Consider the following 15088-nt stretch of genomic DNA (forward strand, 5'->3'; position numbering starts at 1 on the left):
CCCTCCCCCTCTCGCTCTCTCTCTCTCTCTCTGTTTCTCTCCCATCTATAAAAGGTGGAGAAGATTAACGAGATTAAAGAAGCTAATACTCGTCGTGTTGATGTTCACAGTCGTCATCACAGTGAAACACTCCCTTCATCTCGTCAAACAAACATCTCGTCATCGCGACAAACTTGATCGACGACAGCTTGACAATATAGCCGTGACGGCTAACTCGAGTAAGAAATGATGATGATTATGATAGTGATGCTGACGGTGATGATGATGGTGATGATGATGGTGGTGGTGGTGGTGGTGATGATGGTGGTGGTGATGACGATGATGATATAGTTTTGGTGGTGGTGGTGATGGTGATGATGACGGTGATGATTACAATGATGGTGATGGTGATATTTATGATGACGATTACCATAAATGATGATATTGATGACAATGATGATGAAAAATCATGATGCTGATTCAGATGATGAAGATCGATGATCATAATGATGATGCTGATGATGATGATGATGTTAGTGATGAATATTATAATGATGCTGACGATGGTGATTGAGATCATGATGATGATGCTGCTGCTGATGGTGGTGATGATGACAATGATGATGGTGATGATATTAGTTATTATGACGATGACGATAATGATGAAGATTCTAATGATGCTGATGATGACGATGGTGATGGAGATTATGATCATGATGCTGATGAATAATGACGAGGATGATGATAATGATGATGATGATGATGATGACGATGATTATGATGATGATGATGATGATGAAGATTATAATAATGCTGATGATGACGATGGTGATGGAGATTATGATAATGATGCTGATGAATAATGACGAGGATGATGATGATGGTGATGATGATGATGGTGATGTTGACGATGATACTGATGGTGATTATGATAATGATGATGATGAGGAGGATGAATTCCCAATGTTGCAACATAATTATCGTGATGGTAATTTGCCACTTGGTCGACTCAGATTGTCGAATGTTATGGATATGTAAATTTGTATGTCCTCCGTATATGGCATCACTTGCATCCTCATAACTAGTGATGCTTTTTGTGGGAGGACCAATAGGCCCATACAGAGAAAACAGGCGGGGTCCCACAACGGATCCTTGAGGAAATACGCAGCTGTACATGCTCAAAGCGAGATGTTTTTAACAAATCCCAATGATCATTATCCTTCTCTAACAATTAACGCATTTTTCTTAAGTTTACAAGATGTTGTATTCCAAAGTGTGATATATTTACATCCATTTTTGTTTTCTTGCTCCATTAAGGTGCCCCGAATGTAGGCCTAAAGTACTGCAAAGTTCCATCGGACAATGGTGAGCAAATTTTTTAAATTCATTTATTATTCTTCATTCATGACCAGACATGTTAACTCAGCGGTTGAGCGTCTGCCTCATGATCGGAAGATCTTGGATTCGATCCCCGACCGAGTCATACCAAAGACCTTCTTGTCAGGTGCTCGACGTATTAGAATGGGGGGGGGCGGGACTGTGGTAATAATAACTTTATGTTATGCAGGGCGCGCTGAAAAAAACAATTCATTAGTGGCTATCCTGGGTAAACAAAAATTATTATTATTAGCCAAAAGATTAAGGCGGGATTTTGTATTTAGAGGAACGTGTCAGGGGCCGCGGAACGGTTTTCAAAGTGGGGGGGGGGGCTGAGCCAAAAGTGGGGGACTGACCATGCAAAAAATCACTAATATGGTCATTTTTACGTTTTTGTACATGACAATGCAAAAAATCACAAATATGGTAATTTTTACGTTTTTGTACACGGTTTTGGAAAAAAGTGGGGGCTGAAGCCCCCCCCCCCCCCCCCAGCCCCCAGCTTCCGTGGCCCTTGCGTGTCATGTGAGGTAGTATGACTAGACACATGAAATGAACAGGAATTTTGTCTGCATATCGGTGTTTTCCATGTCTTTTGTCCGATGATGCTGATGATCGGTACCAGACATAAACAATACCGTGATTTCTCTCACCGATGCTGGGCAAGGTCAGTTACGAATAGGTGATTAGGGATTTTTTTTTAGTACTATTAAGGTACTATAATTATCATTATTATTATTATTATTTTTTTTTTTGCTTCTGCATTTTTTTCCTGACCAAAATCACCTTCATTTTGAAGTTACTATTGATTGTATTGAGTTATGGGCTTGTCATTTTTTTTTCTAAACAAAATCCCCAGCACCCCTTCTTAAAAATAATCGTTCTCAGGCCCCTAGTAGCTAGTTGGATATCATGTAATTTAAGTTGAATCGAGATTCATTTTATGAAATATCTTTTCTTTTGTTTCAAGCTTATTTTCTTACAAAATTGAACGGCCCTGACCTAAAGGTTTGCAATTAATATGATAACAGCATAAACTGCAAGAGAAAAAAAATTAGGTCTTGAATGAAATTGAATAATTGTAACATGATATGTATAAAGAATTGTAAGATAATCAATCTGAAGTTCAGAGGAGTGTACAAGCATCAGTGATGTAAGTGCTGCTGGTATATATGCCTCCTAATGTGGTGTCTTGAGTGCCGGATGCACCAAAAAAAACATGACTCTTGAGTCTGGGATTTTCATGAATTTGTGTCCGTTTACATCTTTATTGTAATTGCGCGATGATGAATACATAACAATAGCATATTTACATATATATTCAATAGAATTGGTGGCGGTTTTCTATGAACCGTATTTTTTTTTTACTGAATGATTTTCTGTGCAACTTTTTCCTGGTTCTTTTTTACAACATATCACAGACACAGCGGACAAATGGGAACTTGCAAGTCAGATCTTTTAAAAGCACATTAGTGTTAACCGATGCATTTAAACCAACTAAATCATTCTTTCGTTTTCTTACATTTTTAACCGCCCCCCCCCCCCCTTCATTCTCTCTCCAGACCATATTTCTCCACATAGTCTGATTTTGTTATGTGTTTCAATAAATAATGATTTTATTTCTTTTTATTCTTTGGTACAGCCATACGGTTCGGTGTAAAAATGGTAGAGGTAAAAATGGCAGTGGTAAAAATGGCAGAGGTAAAAATGGCAGAGGTAAAAATGGTAGATGTAAACATGGCAGGGGTAAAAATGGTAGAGGTAAAATTGGCAGAGGTAAAAATGGCAAAGGTTAAAATGGCTAAGGTAAAAATGGCAGAGGTAAAATGGCATAGGAAAAATGGCAGGAAAATGGCCGGTCTTAAACCCCCATGCAATATAAATGTCAGAGTAAATACCACACATGTTTATAGATTGAAGAAGAAAGGTACTGAGAAGAGAATCGGATTGATGGAAAGCGCATTTTTTTGTGTTTTTGTATTTGGTATCGTATTTTCCCCCTATAGACTTACGGTCTTCTCATGTCGAATCGCTCTACCAGCACATTTGAAGCACACTTTAGATCCCAAGTATTGTACTTACTTTATTAAAGGGGAAGTTCACCTTGTCATGCAGTTTATTGTGAAAATAGCAGAAAAAATCATTCTAAAAAATATCGGTGAAGATTTGAGGACATCCTTAAAAGATTAAAATAAAGTTATTAGAATTTTATTTCTAATGGTGACTTCATGTGTGAACAGCTTTCCCATAGATCGCGTATTAAAAAACAATGGAATGTCATTTTCTTTATAAAAAAAGAATGAAAATGGTTTTTATTATACCGTCATTCAGTGGCGTAACTACGGTAGCATGGGGGGCACGTGCCCCCCCCCCCCCAAAAAAAAAAAGGGAGAAGGAGAAAAAGAGGGAGACAGGGAGAGAAATGTAGTAGGAAATAATAAATTATTGTTCATAATAATTTTATATTACAATTATGTAAATGTTATATTACATTTAAAAAATTCATAACTTTATGAAACATAGTTTGCTCAGGGCCAATGTCTTTATTGTTCCTGATGCTCGCATAGTCTGTTTAACGAGATATATAATCATGTTGTGCTAAAACCTTCAAGTCAATATACACCAAATATATTTTATCGCATTTCGAATTATTATATGTAGAGACATATGTTTCTTTTTCATGACTACTTAAAGGTATTGTTTAACTTTGTGAGCAGCCGATTAAAAAAATTATCAAACCAAGATGAAACATGTGTACAAGTGCATGTATTAGAACTAATAAACCCTGAAAACAACCATTATTGAGAATGAAAAGCTTAAACTATAAGGCAAACCCCGATTTTGTAAATAGGCGTCTTATAGACGCCTAAATAGTACACATAAGTGTATGGGATGAAATTAAGATGGTGTTTTTGGTCACTTTATATTGTGGCAATTTTTGAAGCACTAGATAATTATTTTCGAACGCAATTTTTTCTGGGCTTCATTTTTGTAACATATCACAGACACAGGTGACAAGTGTGACCTTCTGGCTCAGATTTTTTTAAAGTCAAACCAATGTTAACCAATCACTTTAAAGTAATTGCCCCATTTTAAGTTCTTAATATAAAACAATTCCTGTTCTTTCCTTACGTTTGCATTAGTGGATTTGTGAAATACGTCTGCTCTTCATGAATTCCTATAATATGTCCTTAAATGTCCCTTTTTCTGATCTGAATATCAAACATTTTCAGCTTGCGCTTCGCGCTCGCATCATTTTGTTAGTGAAATACGTATGGTCTTCATGAATTCCTATAAACAAGCCTTAGAATGCCCCTCTTCATGTTTGAATTTTCTAAATTTTTAGCTCGCGCTTCGCGCTCGCAATATTTGATTAGTGAGATGCATATGATAATCGTGATTACAATGATTACAAAAAGTGCTTAGATGTAATTCTAAAAAAAATCAGCATGCGCTTGGCACTCACATTAAAAGACTATGGTGAGATATATGTACATTTAATGGATTCCTAAAATATAGTCCTTAAAATGCTCCTGCTTAGTGTCAATATATACAAGATTTCAGCTCGCGCTTCGCGCTCACATTGTTTGTTTAGCGAGACAAGTACGTATCATGATTACAAATTTTGCTTATAATGTCCCTTTTTTTGGTCTGAATATAAAAGTATTTCAGTCATCGTCAACCATTAAAAGATTGAAAAGTATACATTTTATTTTATAGTGCATTAAATATGGGACAGCTGCTCGTTTATGGCATTGAACATCAAAAATTTCAAATTTCATAAATTTCTCTATCTTTGATGGATTTTCCTCAAACCTTCACCAATATATTTGTTTATGTTATTTTGTACTACAATTTTTGTCAGGGTAAACTGCTCCTTCAGAACAGGTTGATAGAATGGTACCTAGGAAAGAAGCACCCTTAAATTTGAATTCCTAATTCGCTACACATTTTCAAATTCATACGGTAACCGTTACCATAGAAACTAGTTTGGGAACCTCACATCCATTTGATCTACAATATAGCTGCAACAAGGTATTACTATATAAAGCTAAGCAATAATTGCTATAGTTGCATCATTAAAAATTATACGTGTCATATCAATATCTATTCGGACCCATTATGTTGTGAAAATAAATTAGTTTTATTACAAGATGTTTTCTTATTTTTCTGTTATCATGATCATGCATACCTTTTTAAAAATGGCACTCTTCACACTGGCGCAAAACTTGTTAAGGCGGGAAATTGTCATGAATGGAACACGTGCATGTGGTTCGATGTATTCCCGAACTTGTCTTTTTCTGTGAGTTCATTATTATGGTAGCACATGTTGGGTGTTTACATTTACATCGTTGGGTATATGCAAATGAAGCGCTGTCCAATACGAACTGGCCAACTGAAGATCCGTTTATCACTCACTAATTGAAGAAATTTTGGCAAGAAAATATTTGAGTTAAATCATATCAACTGATAAGTAGACCTAAAATGATGGGAAAAACAACACAACTAATATTTATATATAAAGCATATTTCGTTGACAAGAGTCCATTCAAGGTCAATAATTATGACTAATTTTGACGGGAGAGCGGCTCTCCCTTTCCCTTGTTGACTCGTAGCATGTCATCTTTACCTCTGTCATTTTTACCCCTACCATTTTTCCCTCTGCTATTTTTAACTCTGCCAATTTTTGCCTCAGCCATTTTTACTGCGGCCATTTCTACCTCTGCCATTATTACCTCTGCCATTTTAACCTCTGCCATTTTACCTCTGCCTTTGTTACCATTGTCATTTTTACCTCGGTCATTTTTACATCTGCCATTATAACCTATGCAATTTTTACCTCTGCCGTTTTTACCTCTGCATTTTTACCTCTGCCATTTTACCCTCTGTCATTTTTACTTCTGCCATTTTTATCTCTGTCATTTTTACTACTTCCATTTTTACCTCTGTCATTTTTACTTCTGCCATTTTTACCTCTGCCATTTTTACCTCTGCCATCATTACCTCTGCCCTTTTTTACCTTTGCATTTTTACCTCTGCCATTTTACCTCTGCCATTATTACCTCTGCCATTATTACCTCTGCCATTATTACCTCTGCCATTTTACCTGCCATTTTTACTTCTGCCATTTTTACCTCTGCAATTTTTACTTCTGCCGTTTTTACCTCTGCATTTTTACCTCTGCCATTTTACCTCTGCCATCATTACCTCTGCCATTTTTACCTCTGTCATTTTTACTTCTTCCATTATTACTGCTGCCATTTCTCCCGGGCTATTTCTACCTCTGCAATTTTTACCTGGCACCAAGCCATACCATATACCGATCGGTTCCTTTTGGATATGCCGTTTCAACAAGATATATATTATTATTATTATTATTATTATTATTTATTTGGCCATAAAAACATACAAAAATTGTACAATGTAATTACATAAATACAATTTGAAATTGAATAATTAAATATAGATAAGGTAGAAATGAAAGAGAAGAAGAAACAGTAAGAAAACGGTTTTTCCATGGGCCAGGGCTCGCAAAAGTAAAATTCAGTACTATTGCCCAGAGGCATGCGAGCCCTCATGGAAAAATCGTTGAGAGAATATTGCACATTCAATATATAAATTGCACATTATTAAAATTCAAATACAACACATTGACAAACATTATTTAAAAAGTATGTACGTAACGCCAGGCAAGATACAGTAAAAGGAATAAAGACGGGTATTGGGAAGAATTTGAATACCCATGCCGGACTGATATGTGTGTAATGCTTAACATAACATAGCACAAAGATAACTTAGATTTGTGTGAGGTACTAGAGCCTGAAAAGCAACAATGAAATGAAATAAGGAGGAATGCCCTAGACAACAGCAAGAGCATGCCTCCACATTCCTATTAATGACATGTGTACTCGCCAGGCTCCAGCACCTAATAAATAACAATCATTGAGACAACAAATAGTAAAATAAAATTACAGGAAACTCGCCTCCTTTGATGAAGAAAAAGAAGAGAAATTAAGAACTGCATAGTAATAATAATAATTAAAAAAATATAGAAATGATATTGAGATTTTTAGAATTTTATGCGCCCCCAACAGTTTTGCTAAAGAGGAATAAAAAAAAAAAAAAAAAAAAATCAACTGTACCAAATGGATATAACAGATCATACAGCCTGTACTCCTTGAGCATTATTCTAAAATATTCATTGAAAAAAAAAAAAATAATTATATACTAAATCCTTACTGACAGATAATTGAATCAAATTACAATAAAGGAAACACAAATGTTGGATACACATCATAGAATGAAATATGCAAAGTACATGTAATTATTTAGGTAATATGGCAAGCATATCAAATTACAGGAAAAGTATAATGGCAAAAATTAATTCAGTATAACTGTTCTAGAGGTAATAAAGTTCCAACTAAATAGAGGAGAAGAGAGGGGGAAGAGATATAAGCACTGTATAATACAGCAGACAAAAATAATTATTAAAGAAATGTCATTGTTGGAATCATAGCACGAATAATGAGGTGGTAAAAAGAAAGCAAAAATAAAAAATAAAAATAAAAAATGGAAAGAAAATGGAGTTATTTATGAGTTGGACAGGAGTGCTCCCTTTAAAGAAGAAAGAAATGAAGAGAGGGAAGTTGAAACAGCATTATCTCTTACACTTAGAGGAAGAGTGTCCCAAAGTCTTGGAAGGCGCCTAGAGGGTGAAAAGAAAAAAGACTGAGTTCTAGAGGGCAGATGACGGAAAGAAAGTGTTTCAGGATGGCGGGGGTTGATATAGATATTTGCACTGAGCTGTTCACAGTTACAAATTCCACGAAGACACTTAATTGCAAAGGAACATAGGAGATAATCTCGTCGGGAGGCAAGTGAAGACCAGTCGAGAAGTTTGAGCCTATCTTCGTAGGACATCTCACCACGACGCTGTTTTAGGGCAAGTCTAGTGGCTGTCCTCTGAACACGCTCAAGCTTATCCACCTGTTTTGAGGTTATGGGATGCCATGCAGGCACACCATACTCTAAGATCGGTAATACTATTGACTTGTATAAGCAGAATATAGAAGATGCAGAAGCACCACGTGCCACCAGTCTTATGAATCCCAATAGACGATTAGCACGTGATACAACAGAGTCAATGTGGGTTTTCCAGGAGAGATCGGAAGAGAGGATCAGTCCCAGGTATCTAATGGAAGAATCAGAACTTAGAGCAGTATTGTTTAAGTAATAGGTAGGTGGGTTAACTCGTCTACTTCTTGTGATATGCATCACCTTTGTCTTTGAGGTATTAAAAGTCATTCCATGAATATATTTGAATGAATATATTTGTTTAGTGCATACCTAATTTCCATTCACTTTTTTAAACTCTATTATTAAAACGAGGTGAAAATTCTGATACTATTACCAATGTTTGTATTGTTGATGTTCTGTTATACTTTTTTGTATATATTTTCTCTGTTTGTTTACAATTGTTTTCCCATCGTGTTCATCGTGTTTTATTTAGGAATACTTTAATTGAATTAGTGTAATGCTCCCCTCTATATACCACACCCTGCTCTTCTCATTTTTCTTTCCTGTAATATATTCATCATCTAGAATTGCACTTCGGATACGATGCAAGTCTTAAATCCATCGATTTCGCCACCCTCGAGCCGGCTGTGTTCGGTCCATCTCGATACCAAGAAGTGCTATTTCGTCTGAAACGTGCAAACGAACATCTTGCCCAAAATCTCAAGTCTCAAGCAGGATTTGATCATATCGCCAGAGAAATTTTTTATACAGAATCAGTCAAAATAGTAAACTATGACTACATACTTGGCGGTAGATGGCGCCCGTCCGATTGTCATCCAAAATGGAAGGTAGGAATAATAGCCCGGAATAATAGTCTCGTTATTTTGTTTATAATCGTCTTTTCCCCTCGATTCACAGACTGTCGTATTGATGGGGAGGGGGGGGGGAAACGGGAGCCTCAAAATAAAATAAAAATGAAAAGAAGGAGAAAAATAAAGAAATTAAAGAAATAAGGGTAAAATAAGATAACATTTAACATCACAAAATTAGACGTTTCATTTTAAAGAGGTGAAAATTTTTGCTCGCTCGCTTTCGACTTTTTATAAATGTTTCCCCTCCGCCATGTTATGCCCCCCTCCCCGAATTTTGGCGTGACTATAGCATTAGAGTCTACAGGAATTCAGAATATAAACCGAATGTGCCGAACCTGGTTGCGTACATTGACCTCAACATAATTATTCAGTAAAATGGGGAGGGGGTTATATAACTTACCTTTCTATATAAACTGATCATTGTTTTAAACTTCAAACAAAATGTTTACATTTTATATGAATAAGGTTATATTGAAATAAACCAAACGCAATTATTAAAACCAACAACGTTTGTTTTCTAATACCAATTTCTTACTTTGCTGTGAATATTTTTAAAAACGTTTGTTGACACCCTTTGAAGTCTCAAACAACAGCCAAAAGTTCAAATATTCAGTTAGGTTATATGAGGGTATTTGTTTTTAGTGTGCATGTTTACATTTTTGTATGTCATGCACGAGTGACGAGCTAGTATTACAATGCAAGGAGATGTCTCCTTTGTATTACCGATTCTTCCGATTATTTCATCATTTATCACTTTCTCAAGGTTGCAATAGTTGTTCCGTTTAGGGATCGGAAAGTCCATCTGGCAATCCTCATCAACAATCTGATTCCATTTCTACAAAACCAAAAGCTAGAATTTGGATTCTTCATCGGGGAACAGGTGAGAAAATTGTGATATCATGTTCTTTATTACTAATTTGTGTTTGAATTTTTGTTAGAAAATTATGGTGAATTGTGCTGAATAGTAATAGGACCAAAATATGAGACGAGCTGGGAGTTACTTAACTAGGATTAGACCATGCTGGATGAAACCATACGAAAAGGAGATAAGAGTGGTGTAAACCAAGTGACAATCCGAACTCTTTTTATCGTATGGCGTCGCTGTCTTTCAATTCTTAATATTTTTGACAAACTTGAGATTTATTTTTCCGATTACAAACTGCAAAGTAGCATCCCATAATAGGGTTAAATAAAATTATCACAAGTTGGTCAATAGCGTTGTCAATAGTCAAAGGATGATGATGATAGGCCTAATCACGGAAGGAGGATGAGAACTGATCTAAACAAAAAGTGATGACATAATTAAAACTTTTATTTATTTGTATCATTTTTTTCAACAGTCTAACAACTTGCAGTTCAACCGAGGACTGATGAAAAACATCGGCTACCGGGCTGCGACCCTCTTCGGGGACTGGGACTGCGTCATTTTTCACGATACCGACCTCATCCCAATGAAAGGCAAAAACTACTATGGATGCGCCAACTTCCCCCGTCATCTTGCAGCTTATACTGAGCAACTTAGATATCGGTAAGTGCATGTACATCGACATCTTGCCCCGTTTCCAATGCACGATGTCAACTGCAAGAATCAGGTGCCACACAGAACTGCAGTGAGAGAGGGGGTGCTGGGGGCTCCATCAGGCCCCTCCACTTTTTTTTCATTGTGAGTTCATGCTCGTTCAGCCCAACCAGCCCGACCCATGGCCCTTGGAAGCGGGGGTGCTGGGGATGCTGAAACCAACTCTGGCTGAAACATTCATCAAAATTTGCCTGGGGGCCCATGCTGCGCATGTTATTCATCATACATGGGCAGCACCCCTGGAAAACAGATGAGTAGGCTTTTGCTAAAAAGTTGAAATTTAGCCGAAATCATCGAGCGAAAACCTTTCTCTTTTTATTGTTATTTTTTTCAGACCAAAATCATCTTCATATTAGAGTAATAACTTTTTTTAATTGTAAAATTCAAACCAGCATCCCCTAGTAAAAAAAATCGTTGCCATGGCGCCCTACCTCCACATTTTGGCTCAGTAATAAGCTACTACAATGATTCGAAATGATATTGTTTAGCATTCACGCTGTCGTTGTCAAGTTTGAAAATTTCAACATTTCTCATTCAAAGCTATGAAAGAAAAAGAAAACCCAGCGCTAATGTCCCCCCCCCCCTCCCCCCCCCCCAAAAAAAAACTCTGAAAACACTTCAAAGACAATTAATGAGACAAATGGAACCACGTCAAAACCGATTGCTTCAAGGGTTTTAATTTTTCCGATCTTGAGTCGGTGTGATCGGCCGGTGTGCCGGACAACGGCATTATGGGAAAAATCGGTAAATCAAAACAGCAGTTTCATCCTCGACTCTTGACAAACGGCAAAAAGAAGCTGCTGAAAACTGCTTATCTAATAAAAGAGAGCCAATGGAGTAAATAAGAAAGTCAAAAGGGGCCTAAGCTTTCGATCCTAGCAGAATCTTCGTCGGAGGCAAAATGACCTCCGACGAAGATTCTTTGCCTCCGACGAATATTCTGCTAGGATCGAAAGCTTAGACCCCTTTTGACTCTTGACAAACGACAGATTTGCATTTTTGTCAGCTCTGAAACTTCGAACAAAACTGCTGTACCCAGGCTGTACCAGTTCACCAATAAATTTTCGACAAAGACCGCCCAGCTGTTCCTTGTCATTTTGACGGGCATTTTCAACAAGCTTACTATGTTCTTGAATCTGTCGTGCGTCGTGGAGCGAAAACTAATCAAGCAACCGATATCCTTTCTTTTCCACTCTGTCGACGTATAGAATGCCGTATGAGGACATCTTCGGCGGCGTTGTCGGACTGACGGCCGAGCAGGTACGGCTGAGCAACGGGTACTCCAATGCCTACTGGGGCTGGGGAGGCGAAGATGACGAGCTCTCGGTGAGACTGAAGCGGAAGGGCTTTAAAATCACTCGAGAAACCGAAAATGGCTACTACAGATCGCTTCATCATAAAGAAAAACAAAAAAAGCAACTATGCCCAGAAGTGTAAGTAAATATTTCCAGTATAAAACACACGTAAAGGGGCTTATCTACAGAGAGGGGACACAAGGGGAACGAGCCAAGTGCCCCCACCCGCTATTTCCAAAAGTGATGAAAACGACAAAAGTATAATTTGAATGAAAGTACAATTTCATGTTATTGTTATGTTCAATGAAATATTCCTGTTTTAAGACAATCTATAAATTCATTGCAACTCGGCTCTGCCACAATGATCTGTCGCAAAAAGAAGCATTTTGGAAAAAAAAATCGCTCGGTCGCTACGCTCTCTCGCACGATATTAGTAATATTTTTATCAGAGGGGGACTAGCTGTTTGGTGTGTATAAGGCTATCCACAATAGGCCATTTTCATTGTATTGAAAAAACCAACGTCGAAATTTTTTTCAAGCCCCCAGAGGCCCCCCCCCCAAAAAAAAAAACTTTTAGTCTGGAACCGCGCCTGGTATCTCTGTTGATGTAAAGAGCTAAATAGTCACTTCGAGGGAGTATTGCAATTACTAGAGATAAAAACAAACAGAAAATGTCTCGAAAATCATGTGAGAAGTTATTACTCCCTTCCCCTCTTATATAGTCCACGAACATATAAATAGATATTGATATAAATTTTCTCGCAAAAATAATCATATATGAGTTTTCGACATGCCAGTCAGAATAATATCCTTCTGTTATAAAGAGAAAATGTCGATAAACAGATGGAGGAAACTATGTAAATTTTTATAAATAAATTTAAAAAATACATTATTTTTTCCTGTAAACTGACACCGGCGTTTTTGCTCAGTTGATAGAGCGTCCGACTCACAAATGGGACGTTTGGGAGTTCATGGCAGCGTCAGACTAAAAGACGTTAACAGATGAGAGTTGTTCCTGCTATATACCCCGTTTGGCGTTCAACGATTTAGAATAACGTTGAGCTAGCGCTACACAGTGCCTGCCGGGCAAAATGAATTTGGGTGTATTTCTGTTTCAGATTTCTATTTCGAACACTAAAATATGGATTTTCATTTTTAATTTCATCACAGGGACTGCCTCTACAACAATTTCCAGATGCGAGCAGACTGGGAAGGCATCAATAATATGACATACTCAGTGGATAGTCTCGAGTTATTTCCTCTTTACACCAAAATATCGGTGGATGTGCAGAAAGAGGCATGGAACAGCAATATGCCACCCTGTGAAAAGTTCTCAAACCACGAAGACCATAATCATGATAAATAACGCGATTGGCTTTTTTATTAAAAAAACAACAACAATAAAACAAAAACAAGTGCACACCTACATGTAGTTACCAATAATTAATTTATTTATTAGAACATATTTATTCAGGTACAAAAGATCTGCATAAAACTGTTTTTCATCAATAATGCGTATAGAATTTTCATTTATTTTGAATACATGGCAGAGCATTGGCGATTAAATGCCTTGCTCACGGGCATAGGTGCCGCGGTTGGGGATCGAACCTCGGACTTTCTATGTAGCCAGGCGCCTCAGACCATTCGGCAATGGCTATGCCCTAGTTTCACCGATGATACCGATACTAGACCGATCAAATCTATTACGTTATTTTGAATGGCTTACCATCGATCGTTTTGGAGTTGGTTTTATTATTTATTTTTTATTTATTTTATTTCCAGGCAAAAGACAATAAGAATATATACAAGAGGAATAAATTACCACCGACTAGTGCCTGAGGATGACTAAAAGAAAAACTAGTTTCTGTTATGAAGCTCTCCTCACTAGTCGGGGTTTACAAATATACAAAATAAAATCAGATAAAATGACAATATATGTTTAGATGCATTACTTAATAAAACAAAGAACTTAATAATAAAGAGTGTTTGTTTCCATTTGCAATTATAATATCCAGTCAATATGAAGTGTTAATGTATTTAAATAAACAACTTTATGTTATTTATTGATGTACCTGTACCGTTATACTTATAATATAATGCAGTAGACATGATAGAAGGGTGATTTCATCAGATCCGATGTTGGTTTGGTGGATTGGATGGGCTGCCCAACCTAGCGCCATGGTGGGTTTACCAAAAATGATACCATGGACATAATCGTCAGCTGAACACCTTATGGTGTCAATCCTATAGCACCAGACTAATTTCAGGTTTGGTGTAACGGTGTAAAAAAATCATTCATACACAAACACTGCATTTCTAATCACCCGTGGCAATTCTACTGCACTACTGCACTACGGCACCCAGTGGCGTAATAAGCCCTTCAACAATTGAAGGGGCTAGATATGGCGTATCGGGCAAAATTTATTTTAAAAGAATCAAATTTTAGTGATAGATTTTGATACAATATTCAGAAAAATAACATTTTATTACACCCTTCTATCTTTCCATACCTCTCGTTTTTTTTTTGTTTTTTTTTTGGGGGGGGGGGCAAGCGCCCCAAACCCCATCTGTACGCCATTGACGGAACCTAATTATACCTTAAGGACACTTGGTCCAGAATGAAAGCCCTCGTGTTAAAAGTGGATTATGCTGATTAATAAAATCTTGCTCATATTGAGACTCGAACCGTTGCTGTGATTGAAATTTTACTGGCCTACACAAGACATATGTTTTGGTGGTGGTGGAGGTGGTGGAGGTGGTGATAATGATGACGACGATGATGGTGTTTACGATGATGATGAGGAGGAGGAAATGATGGTAATGATGATGACGATGATGATGAGGAGGAGGAGGAAATGATGGTAATGATGATGACGATGATGATGATGAGGAGGATGATGATGATGATGATAATGATGATGGTGATGATGATGGTGGTGGTGGTGGTGATGATGATGATGATGAATGAT

The 15088-nt window shown here is 37.1% G+C and overlaps 1 protein-coding gene across 1 annotated transcript; it reads left to right on the plus strand.

Moving 5' to 3' along the window:
- Window positions 1–60: 60 nt before the first annotated feature.
- On the plus strand, window positions 61–14804 carry LOC129278705 (beta-1,4-galactosyltransferase 5-like). The gene is made up of 7 exons (XM_064111507.1): window positions 61–218; window positions 1297–1344; window positions 8959–9221; window positions 10009–10125; window positions 10586–10773; window positions 12033–12257; window positions 13290–14804. Exons 1-7 carry the CDS (start codon window positions 101–103, stop codon window positions 13483–13485), a joined length of 1155 nt encoding a protein of 384 aa, XP_063967577.1. The 5' UTR covers window positions 61–100; the 3' UTR covers window positions 13486–14804.
- Window positions 14805–15088: the final 284 nt, after the last annotated feature.

This window comes from Lytechinus pictus, chromosome 16, assembly GCF_037042905.1.
Source record: "Lytechinus pictus isolate F3 Inbred chromosome 16, Lp3.0, whole genome shotgun sequence".
Taxonomy (NCBI): Eukaryota; Metazoa; Echinodermata; class Echinoidea; order Temnopleuroida; family Toxopneustidae; genus Lytechinus; species Lytechinus pictus.

Excerpts from the sequence above, each read along its gene's own strand:
- LOC129278705 (XM_064111507.1), top strand. The coding sequence starts at position 101 with ATGTTCACAGTCGTCATCACAGTGAAACACTCCCTTCATCTCGTCAAA. Across the intron at positions 219-1,296 it reads AGCCGTGACGGCTAACTCGA|GTGCCCCGAATGTAGGCCTA; the intron begins GTAAGAAATGAT and ends TGCTCCATTAAG. Across the intron at positions 12,258-13,289 it reads AAGCAACTATGCCCAGAAGT|GGACTGCCTCTACAACAATT; the intron begins GTAAGTAAATAT and ends ATTTCATCACAG.